This window comes from Stigmatopora argus, chromosome 22, assembly GCF_051989625.1.
Source record: "Stigmatopora argus isolate UIUO_Sarg chromosome 22, RoL_Sarg_1.0, whole genome shotgun sequence".
Taxonomy (NCBI): Eukaryota; Metazoa; Chordata; class Actinopteri; order Syngnathiformes; family Syngnathidae; genus Stigmatopora; species Stigmatopora argus.
Window position 1 is genome coordinate 7,884,716 of NC_135408.1, and position 12,356 is coordinate 7,897,071.

The 12,356-nt window shown below is 40.1% G+C and overlaps 1 protein-coding gene across 9 annotated transcripts in view; it reads right to left on the reverse strand.

Moving 5' to 3' along the window:
* Positions 1 to 10,143, reverse strand: part of LOC144067708 (cell adhesion molecule 2-like) — a 126,714-nt gene extending 116,571 nt beyond the window's left edge. For 4 of the 9 annotated variants that reach the window (XM_077591554.1, XM_077591562.1, XM_077591558.1 and 1 more), the window contains exon 1: positions 9,766 to 10,143. In XM_077591554.1, the coding sequence (XP_077447680.1) occupies positions 9,766 to 9,826 (61 nt within the window). In that variant the 5' untranslated portion in view covers positions 9,827 to 10,143. The remainder of the gene's footprint in view (positions 1 to 9,765) is intronic. The other 5 variants (XM_077591555.1, XM_077591553.1, XM_077591559.1 and 2 more) reach the window with 2 other exon arrangements.
* Positions 10,144 to 12,356: the final 2,213 nt, after the last annotated feature.

Here is a 12,356-nt window from a genome sequence, read left to right on the forward strand (position 1 = left end):
TCTGTGCCATTATAAAACACTCTACTACTGCTGTTTTTCTTCCCCAAAACCCGATAGGGTCATCTGTCCCGATTCCCAATTCATACCCTGTCGTGAAGGAGCAGATGTGAACTCCTTTAAATCCTCTTCTGCCTGGATCCCTCCTGTTACCCCCTAACAACTCTTCAAATATCTCATCCCTCCACACCTTGATGACACTCCAACATGCAATGTTTGCCGTTAACCCCATCGCTGTCTCATCACATCTCATCACAGGAAAGCTCTGGTTTGGCTGCAGCCAGGTCGATGTCTAGAAAGATCCCACACAAGCCGCAGGAAACAACTTAGACTTGCAAGACATCACAAGAAACTCCATCAGCGTCCCTGATGCATCACAGCGCCTTCTACTTGATGAGTCGCCTTTACCCTATTGTTATCCATCGAAAGCTTTTTTCTTTCTTTCAGCGAACACCCATTTACAGCAAAGGATACATTTCAGAGCCATTTGAAGATTGGAAATGTGTAAGAAAAAGGTACAATTTTGATATACAGTTTTATCCTTCTCACACACAGACAGTCATGCTTTTTTGTGTTTCTTAATGGCTGTTCTTTTTCAAAAGTTGCATATTGCAGATTATTTGACAAAAACATTGATGCTGTTGAAACCAACAATTTTCCAATGAGCATAACGTGCTTCTCCAAGATGATTTTTTATCACTTCTTGTCAAGTTAAAAAAAAATCACGATGGGAAAATGATGCTGTTACAAGAAATACTATCTTACAATTTATATAAGGAACAAACTCAGTCAGAGTGAAACCTCATTAAATAAATCGCTGAAGTTGAATGTGTATGGATGTACAGGATGTGAATCCTGCTGACAGCACATTTCCAACTTTTGTCATACATCTTCAATTTATTACATGCTATCTTGTGCAATATGATGGGGAGCACTTGCCTCAGTATTGCAAGGGATTATAATCATTACATTTCCAACAGTAGTAATATTTCCAAACTTCGTTCATAGTGACATACTACAAATGAAATCTGCGGGCCTATGCAAGTTGAGTATCTTCTGTACCAAAATCCGAATGCCTTTGGAGGTCAAAGGAGGTGACAGGATTAGGCATTGGGTAGGTTATCTCCTTAGCCAACCTTTTTAAAAATAGCCCACGCTGGATAAAGTTAGAATCTAGAATTATAGACAATCTGGAGGAGTCCAAATGTCTAGTTACACTTAAAATAAAATCAGGATTAGGATGACCGGTGTTTACGAGAAGGATTTAGGATCATTGCTTAATCCCAGAGAGGTTTTTCTATGTTTTGAGTTTACACATTCTTGTTGTGTGAAAAATACTGCAATTTGCCTTAAATACTTCTCCATTAATAACATTTCTCTTGCCTTTCTCCTCCGTGAGCCATCGCAACTAGAAAGTGGTGCGATATTTTTCTGTGAGAGTCCTTCACAGAGGATTAGCACAGATTAGCATTATCTTGTGCATTTGAACTGAATCCACCTAGTCTATAGGCATGTTTGGCTGTATAAATTATAGAGCTGCATGTATTTGCGAAACCAAAATGTCTCAGTAGAAACTCAAACAAACATCAAAACCATCATTCAACAAAAAGTAACTAGTGCACGATTGAATTGAAGTTACATACATAGAAATATAAGGAATTTAAGGCAGGAACACAATTGTTTGTGGAGAATAGGAGTGAGTCTTGAGTATAGAGTTCAAAGTAAGAAACGCAAATAACTAAGATAAAGGATACTGAGAATCTTGTCCTTAAAAATCGAGTTGAGGAGGAACAGAAACCCCCACAGATTTTCTAATAAAAATGCTTATGTTCTATCTTTAACAAGTGTGTCTGGTTATGATCCATTTCACAATTCTTCTGCTACTCAACTGAAGCCAAGTGGGAAAGAAAAGCAAATATCTTTAAGATACGCATTGAAATTAGTGGTAATTGGAGCCCATTTACACCCATAATAGCTTATTTGTTTCCACAGCAGGAGATTTAGGGTTGGGGAAGCAGTTTGATTAGAAGTGGGGATAAGTTAGCTATAAAACTACTGAGCTGAACCCTGGTGAGACTCAAGTAGTAGTACGTGGCACTCGCTGTGTTGAAGCAGCGTGCAAACAAATGCCGTGAATATTATGAATGTTCAAAGAAGGAGGAAACTGAACCAAGAGGAAGCTATAGAACTGTATAAACACAGTAGGTGTGTATATTTGAAAAGAGATCAAACTCTTGAGACTTTAATCAGGGAAGAAAACTGAAACAGAATAAAGATGTCATGCTATTTTTGCGCGTGCGTTTATTTATTTATTTATTTATGTCTTGGTGAAATCGTGATCTTTGTTCGCAATGTATTTGCGTCTTCCCAGGTCTTTACATAAAATGGTCCGCTCAAACATATTCCACGCAATAGCAAGCACTAGAAAAAATGGGGCTTGCTATGATTTATGTTACAAAATACAAAGCATTCTGGCGTGCATAAAACATATTTGTGGGACTCCAGTGCCGAATGCAAAACAAGCCACAGGATTTCCCCCAAAAAAAGTCATTGGCACAAAGTCACTGTTCCACTGAACGAGATAATAGAAAGAAGCACAGGGGTGTGCACCATTTGGAATGGGGAGGAATAATGTTGAGGAGCCGGCAGTGGATTTGCAATGTAGCAAAAAAGACAGATGGTGCAGAAGTGATGAAATTTGGACACACATTCAGATAGTGTACTGCAAGTGCCCCTAAGCACATTATGAATGTTGTTGCTTACCAGAATCAAATGGTAGCAGTTTGTATGTTTTCCCAACTGTTCAAAGATGTTATCACTTGAATTCGTTATCACTTGCCTGTACAAAAGGTTGAAAGCAAGTTTGACAAGGAGCGCACCCAGATTCCAAGTTGTATATGCTTTCAGATCTATTTTTTGTTTCTTTTTTTAGCGAAAAAAGTGGGAGTCTTGGAAATAAGGGTCTCCCATAGACATAATGCATTAGTCCAAAAACAATGAAAGAAAGATCTGCTAAAAATATACCAGATCTGGAAATGGTTAGAAGTCAGAACTACTAGATATATTAGAAGAGGTTATGTTGTCCTTTCACAGTTGCTTTAAGACATCACCAAAGGCACTTGCCCATTCCTCATCCTTGCTGAGTGTTCTAAATGGTTGTTTCGGTGCCAGCTCTCTGTTCAGTGCATGTACTATAAAGCTCAATTTATCATTACTACTGTCATGGTAATCTTCTTAATACTGTAAACTAATTGAACTAATGGAATAAAGAGCTCCTTTGCAGGTTGCAGCCAAGTAGTTCACGTCATTGCGTATCATTTACTTGAAGATACAATTAATCAAGAAACTATTCATTCAACAAGAGATGGGATAGAATTCACAGAATCAATTTTTAGCGAACTGCAGTAATGGGGGCGCTGGGTTACAATTTCTTCACAGGAAAGAATACCTGTGCCTTTCAAAAGTGCTCCCTCAATTGCAGTCTCTAACTTTCAAATAGACAGAAAACGGGCTTTGAATTTCACCCATTGAAAATGTCATTGTTTGTCAATTTCCCATTGAGTAGCCTGAGCCACAGAACCATTGGAATTAACGATGAACCAAACAGAACATGGAAAGATTGGTTGAATTTGATTTTAGCTTATCATAACTGCAAATGTCATAGATTATTGCATGAATGTGTTCACAGAAATTGTATTACATGCAAAACAGAGCCTAATAGCTTTCGAAGGTTGAATTAATATGTGGGTGGAAAGGAGGAAGGGAATTGCACGGGGCTCCAGCTGTTGATTAGACAAGTGACTAGCAACTTACTTCGGGCTACAAAAAATGCCACACCCTCTTAACTACACACATAGACCGGGAAACACATGCACACAAAGACAATTAATATGAACATCTGTCTTCGGGGAATTATATTTCAATTAGCTTTCTTTACTTCCAGGCTTCTTACTCATTGCTGAAACCAATGTAGATAGTGATGTGTGCAAGTGCAATAAATACCACTTTTCAATTAGTGTAATGCCATAACTCCATTCCAATATGCCAGCAATTAAGCCTAAAATCCCTATGTTGAAGTATATTAAAATGGCTATGATACTTGACCAGGGGGACCATATGGAATGGCATGCAAAGACCCCCAATGTAGCTCTAATTAGAAGATTTTTTTTAAGTATATAGAGTATAAAAGACATAGTATGTACGACCTCTCACACCACAGGTTCACTGCATAGATGAATGCGTCTCATTTCAGGGATTACTTAGTCGAATTAGAGCTGTGGTTAGTAAAGATGAATATTGGCTTCATAAGTGTAGGAGAGGGCTGGGAATCGTGGATTATGTGTGGATTTGGCTTCATTTCCTGTTTAGACATTAAATGAATGCTCTCTTCAACACTTTAGACAATAAAGCCCTAGAGCAATATTTAGAATTTTTTTTTTTAATTGGATTATAAGAACTGGATCAAAATCCCTAAATATTCAGTTTTTTATAGATATAAAACTGTTTATTTGAACTTTTTTTCTTAGTAAGGGAAAACATCTAATAATGATAATTTGTTTTTCATTTCAAATGGAAACATTTTTTTTTTAATTATATCCAATATCAAAGTGGAAAACCGCACTCATGATTTACTTACTCGGGCCGCACAAAATGAGGCGGCGGGCCAGATTTGCCCCCCGGGCCGCCACTTTGACACCTGTGCCCTAGAGTGTGGAGATGCAAGAAATGCTATGTCTGTATTCATAGGACACTTTCAAATTTAGTGGAAGAAAAACCTCTATCTTTCCATTTTCTCTCCCGTCAGCATTCGTGAATTGGCTGGTGTGTAAACTCTTTGGACAGAACAGCGGTAGCACACTCCATAACTTGAGAAATTGTAATTCCAAACAAGAGTGAATTTGTCTACCGTTCATCTCGCTGCTGTGTCTACAACCAGCAGGGGCATAAATGTGCAGGTGCATTATGTGCGTATTGTGGCATGCAGCAAACAGCATAAGGCTCATACTCTGCACCGCAATATAGGCTATCTTCGCTTTGGCGGAATTCATTTCTGTCAGGAGCAGACACAGAGTCCCCAAACAATATTGGCTTTGGGCGGGAAACAGAGGGAGAGAGCCAAGTTGTGACCATATCTTTATCGTGGCTCAAGAAAATGATTATTGTGACACGTACGAGCAAGTCTCTCGACTGTGCCCCACAGGGATTTGTATGAAAAGGACCTGTCAGATGAAAGGGCACATAACATGAAAAGAACATTATCAAGAATAAGGCTTGTTAAGAAGGAGCGTGTTACATGAACCTGGAGAGCACATTAAGTTCAGTTGCACGCTACATCAAACCACTTGATTTGTTTGCTCATTTGCAAGAGAGTTGTGAGTGTGGGAGGGGAATAAGATATACTTAATCCGCATGGGAGTGCTAGGACTCTTTTTAATTGTCCCTAATCTTTTTTTTTTTCTTAACAGAAGACTGGCGTGTGAGATTAGCAACATGTTAATCTTCCAGAACTCAATCCTAATAGGGACATCACACAAACATAATTTCTTTTGAGTTATATGTCATGTTAGAGCAAAGCTTTTGGTAGGGTATGGACCTTAGACTGGGGTTCCTATTTACAATATATTTTTCCAAGAATTGAATTCCAATGCAGGATTGTTTATCCGAACATAAACAAGCAGGGCTCAAAACTCAGTGCCTCATTATCTTGTTCACTCGCGTTAACTAAAAAATATGGAGCAGAGTTGCACTGCCAAAATAGGAATGAAGACAAAGATGTTTTTTTTTTCTTCCTTCCCCCAAGTGAATTTCAATCTGAATTACATGTACTGTATTTTCAGCCCGGGAAAAATCTGTACAGACAATAAGCAATGTCTCATCAGTACGATTTGGTAATACACAATTCATCAGACATTAATGATTTGCTGAAAAATGTAGCATGCTGTAGAATGTAAGCCCGACAAGCTAATTGAATGTTTGATGACGGATGCTTGACACATGATGATGCATGCTTCTATTGTACTGTGATTAACATAACCAACCATGACAGTGCATCATTGCCATCATACCACCAATTACTCTTGCGTTTTGTATTTCTAGGGAAAACTTGCCAAGGAGTACTAAATCCATCAGTATTCAGTGAACACACTTACGGATCACAACTGAACAAATGTAATGAAAAACAGAACAATCCCATCTTTTGAACATAGCATTTAGAAAAAAAATCTAAAATTGAGTGCATGTTGGGCTAATATGTCAAAAAATATACATATATTTCATGCATTCATCTTCGAAAGGGTTGAGGGGGTTGCTGGAGCGTAACCCAGCTGTCTTCGGGCGAAAGGCAGACTACACCCTAGACTGGTCGCCAGTCAGCCGTAGGGCACACAGAGAGACAAACTACCATCCGCAGCCTCAATCATACCACCACCAGCGGTAATTGAGCCTGCGCCTACCCACACCAAAGTGAGGCGTGTGAACCACTTCACCACAAAGGGGCTTATATACATACATACCTAGGTGAATTGAAGTGAGTCTGTTATTGGTAGTACTGAGAGAGATACCTCTTTTCTTGTAACATCAAGGAGAACATAGCCAACCTTTATCCAGATGCTAAGGGATTCTACTGTGGCTCATTAGTCTTCTAATACAAAGGTTGAATGGATAAGCAATACACTCAGTAGATGCAGCATTCAGGCCAGAAGTGTGACTGTAACATAGACTAGAAATTTGAGTTTACTGTAAATAAAGTCCCCAGAAAAGGATGTATGGGAATTTGTTGGCGATCCAAGTTAAGGGAGTACTGGGCCTGAGCAGTGGTATGCATTGCCACGCCAAAGAAGGAAAGTAATTGACCCAGTGACACCATCATTAAAAGGACTTGTTCTCATTTAGATTGTTGGTCCTTTTGCCCGGATGAACTCATCAAGTCACTAGAAAGAAGGAATCATAAGTATGAAATTGCCCGTTATGTTTCAGGAAGAGCTCTGCACCAGTGTACCTCAACCGTGCCAGAAGTGCTTGTAGCTTCAGAATCCTACCACAATCCCCTCCAGCCACTTCCTCCTCTCTGTTTCAACTTTTTTTAACACCTGGAGTAACAAAAAGCCAGGCTTTGATCAGGGGAAATCCGTTGGCAGAGCAGCAGTGAATTCACAGAGGATCCTTGTGCATGTATGTCGGGTTGTGTGCGTGCACTCGCGAGCCATAGTGGTCCGGTGATGCTCCACAGAGGATTCCGAGCTTTGAGGCTTTATGGCATCGGCACAAGGTACGGAGAAACTCGTACGCTCTATCTGTCGGAGCACGCGGGGGGAAAATGGATGCAGAAAGTGGGAGGGAGAATGTGGGACATGAGGAAGAAACAGAGTTGTTTCTCGCATGTAATCAGTGGCTCTGCAAACACAAACACATACACACAAGGCCGCTTGTTATCAAAAGCTTTCCCACGCTGCCTCGCCACAAAGCTCCAACACCAGGACCGGCGGATGAGAACAAGGGAGGAATGGACGAAGCTGCACAGGGATGGAGGGTCAGCCTTCAGCAGCTTAGATTCACTGAGGGGATAAACACATGCCTCAGCGGGAGCTCGTATGGCGGCTAGCAGGATCAGAGTTCGGAACAGACGGACTAGTGAGCCAACGAGTGCGGCGACGGCACAGGAGATAAACTAAGAATCCAAAACAACGCAAAAAGTGCAGTAGTTGCACTCTTATCATCAGGAGATTACACACAACTCCTCCACAGTTCTACTCCCATATTGTTCAGATAACAGCCTCTCTTCCTTTGTTGCCTTCCACCTCACCAGCCGCTCAGCTGGCCTCTTGTGTAACAGGCTTATTTGCATGACGCGCTTTCTCTTGCTTAGAGGCAGATGCAGGACAAAAGCTTCAACAATGACGAGCTTTAAAATATATATAATATATATAATATATATAATATATATTATATATATATGTATATTATATATATTATATATATATAATATATATATATAATATATATATATATAATATATATATATATAATATAATATATATATATATATATATATATAATATAATATAATATATATATATATAATATAATATAATATATATATATATATATATATATATATATATATATATATATATATATATATATATATATATATATATATATATATATATATATATATATATATATATATATATATTCTAGCTGTTGTAAAGAACAGTGAGTTTGTATGCGACTTCAGTGATATCGACTCCATTCAGGAGGAGGCTGACCTGCCTGCTGCGTGCGACCTACACAATAATAGGCCCTGCACTGGGAAATGACAGTTCAAATCACATGGTCTAGTATTATACTCTTCAGGCTTGCTGAGATATGTGATGCATCCACAAGTGCATCCACATATGCGTATACTCATCGTATATAAAACCACATGGGCTAGTATGAAAAAATGCCCGCGCACACATTCTAAAGAATAACAACCCTAGGTAATTGGAGGAGGTTATTTCATGAAACACACATGTTACATGTATTGTTAGCAACCTATGGCATGCGAGCCATACACGGTTCATAAAATAATCAAGACCTGCCAGACTAATGGCCAAGAACAAGTGTTGAAATATTCAACTGACAAAAGCCGGGGCACCAAAATGTATTAAGAAAAATCCCAAGACACATCACCAAACAAATAAAGTAATATGCTAAAATAATGATAATATGGCTAATAATGACCACAAAGCGGAAACACTTCCATCAAGCAATGATACAATTCATTCCGTGAATAGCAAAGATCCAGCACATATTTTAATATGACTTTCTATGCACTAAAAATAATTGTCCTCTCTGTCACAACATGAAGACATGGTCGCACTAATACCAATATAAAAAAAGAACTCATTGTACATAAACTAGAATGTGAATAGCTGTCTCACATGCACAAACCACACCCATCATGTTTGTATAATGAGCGCGGTCATTCACTGCAAAAAATACATCAAAGTTTTGCAAATGCAATGTAATTTCTGTCAGAACTTCTTCCATTTCTTCATTTTTGTATTGGCTGTGTGTAGAGAAGCCATGCAGCATCATGCTGCCTCTTACAGGTGAGTCTTGGTATTCAGTTTTAAGTATAAGACTTGTGTCTCTGGTGCCAAGTCAATCATCTAGCTGGCAATATGGGATATAAAAAAAACCTCAAAAACACCATCAAGTGCAGAGCTTTAATATGCATCTATTCCACTCGATGTGTTTAAAACCACGTGACCTTGACCTCCAACGCCTTTGTCTTTAAATGTTTATGCACGTCACGCAGTACATTAGGGTGGCGCACCTGTTTCTGCAATCAGTCTCCATGTGACTTCTTACGCCTAACAAACAAAAAAACTAAATCCCCTGATTAAAAATGCATCACTATCATTGCAACAGTGACTCATCAGCAAAATGCATTTTTCCCAAAAACCCACGAAGTGAGCGTTGGGGGGGATACGGGGATCACGTCGAGGTGTGTCCGCCTCCCTGCTTTCTCTTGCCGGGAACGCGATCGTGTTTTTATGACCACTGGTGCAAGATGCTGAGGAGGAAGAGCAGGTGCTTGATAAAACACCTTACTAATTCCTTGGCACTACATCTAGATGGAAAACAAGACCCCTAGGAGCCCCCGCGTCACTTTCCAAATGTATAGATGCACATAAGCACACACGCATACACACACAGCGCGTTGACTTGGTCCTGCACGCGTCCTAAATAAACATCGGCAAGCAAAAGAAAAAAGCTTACCTTTTAGAAGAATGCCATAAACGGCGTAGAGGGTGAAGATGGCATGACTGTTGAGATTCATCCTGTCTTCCAGGCGTCTCGATCTTCGCGTTTGCCTCTTGTTTGTCCGCCTCGTAGCTCCTCAAACCGGACTTGCTCCGTTCCAGGTGCGCTTTTTTTTGCCGAGTCCTTAGAATGACAGGTGAAGTCGAGTGAGATTGATAATGGACCCGCCCCCAAAACAGCAGATTTTCTGTGCAAGTGTTTGTTTAGAGGAGCTGCGGCACAGTGATGAGTGAGTGGTTGAGTTGTGGAGAAAGTCAGATTTGACCGAGAGACGACTGCTACCCTTCGGTAAACTGAAGACGTACTGCCGTCTTGCCCCGCTCGCTGCGTTGAGCAAGCGTGAGGTGACCAAGCCCCGCCTACACTTTGACTGAACTGATCTTTCAGCCAATTGGGGAGAGGGAAAGGAGAGCTGCAAGGGCGGGGCTCTGAGCACTAAACATGCTGTAACAAATGATTTTTTTAAAGACCCCTTAAAGACGGTGGGTGACAAACATATGGCACGCGGACCATAAACGGCCCGCTTGGGGGTCCAATCCGGCCCACAGGAGTGTTCTGTCTAACTTTGTAGCTCATTCATACTGTACATAAAGAATAAAATGCTTTCGTTATTCTAAGACATGGGTGCTGTAACACTAGAAGTTGGTGAGTTCTGTGGTTGAGTACACACACTATTCCTCTTTGTCAATGAGTTAACAAAGAAGCTTAAATGCTCCCAAATCAGCAGGAAGAAACCTGGAAATAGCCAAAAATCTGCAGAAAGCTTGTTTCTTCATTCACCCCACCAAGTCAAAATGGATGGGATGTCTAGCGCCATCAGATGGTGGCCCTTAAATTACCTTTTCATGGCCAAAAATAAACTAGCCTTAAAGCACTTCAAGATTACTATTTAGAGTGCACCTGCGGAATAGGCAAATAATTTAAAATGGACTAATTCGTATGCCTGGCATACCACAACAAATTGAACCCAGTGTGTCAGTCCAATTAATATAAATGATTCATGGTGACAACAAATTTGCTTCAAAGATTTCCTGACATGAGGTTAGGCTAGGATTGTGTTAATGCGAGGTCGTAGAGTTTGTGGACTAGGAGATCCCTTCAGAAAAACACTGTTAGGATTTAAGTGGCTGCTGCACCACACAGAAAAGTGAAAAAGCACAAGATGAGCATTACTGAAAAGATATATTTAGGTACAAACATTTACAATGTGTATTTCCACTCACCCTACATACTGAATGGACCCTTGCTCTCTAATTGCATCATTAGCTTTACTTGAAGATGGCCTTGAACAGAACCCTATGCATTATTTATATGATTTGCAGTGCTCTTTTGAAGTACCCCACAGACTGTACAGTTCATATGCTAAAAACATCCCAGTTTCATTCAATCACCCAATTAAACAAGGGGTCATAATTTTTTTGGGTTGACTTGAGGTCCACCAAATCACTTGCTTAACTGTAGACTAAGGTTCATTTGAAATAATAATATTTGTATAGATTGTTATAGCAAATGTATGTAATATGTAAGACCTTGTGCAAGGAACAAATCAAACATCTCAAGCAGGGGTCACCAAACACCAAACTTTGAATCCATCTATCTCATTCCAGGTACAAAAGCCTTGTGTAGGCCCAGACCTCTTTCCTGAGATCCACCGGTGGCCACAAAACAATTCACTATTCTCATGAGTCTTTCTGAAGAAGAAATTGTGCTTGGCCTACAGATCTCTGAATTTGGGTCACTTAGCTTTATTGGGGAGGGCCACAGAACACCTTGTAATGGCTCATTTCACACCTACTGAATTGGTGTGCACCTCACTTGGGCAAAGCAATCAGACCTGGGTTGGTCTCCAAAAAGTGTTCCAGGAGAGAAGCCAATGTGTTGACTGATAGAAACAGCACATTGAGGTTTCCGCTTCACCTGGTATGGTCCTGGTGCTCCAGATGGCAAATAGACCACCCCCAATCTCCTGCCATTACCCCAAGCAGACACTAAGTGAGAATCCCCTCAGCACACACACACACTCACAAGTTACAAGTAGCCACCACCTGGTCCTGGCTAAGACCATTGCTCATTGGTGCTCCTAATGTGGGCTGACATGTTACCAAGCTGAGAGAGCAGCCCACCAATCTTGAAAGGAACAAGTTAAGGCACCACATGAAGCATACCACTCTTTACACTCACTATTTCTCTCTTGCATGTCTGTTCACACTTAATGGATGCAGAAAATAATACAAACATGCTCAACAGAAATAAACCATGTTGTACAAATCAACTGCAAAGACATTTGACCTGACTACGTTCTAGAAATTGAGGTTACGTTGCCAGCATGGGACTCGGTCATAACTCGAGGAAGACTACATAGGTTTTGCATTATCACTTAAGAAAAACAGAGGGAAAGATTTATATAGGTTCTTTCAACTGACACATTACAGTGTAAGACATAGTAATGTAAGGTCAGAAATGCTATGTAAATGTCACCATGTGTTAATTACAAGTGTGAATTATAGAGTTTTACACTATAACCTCATGCCGCCTGTATTTGCGGA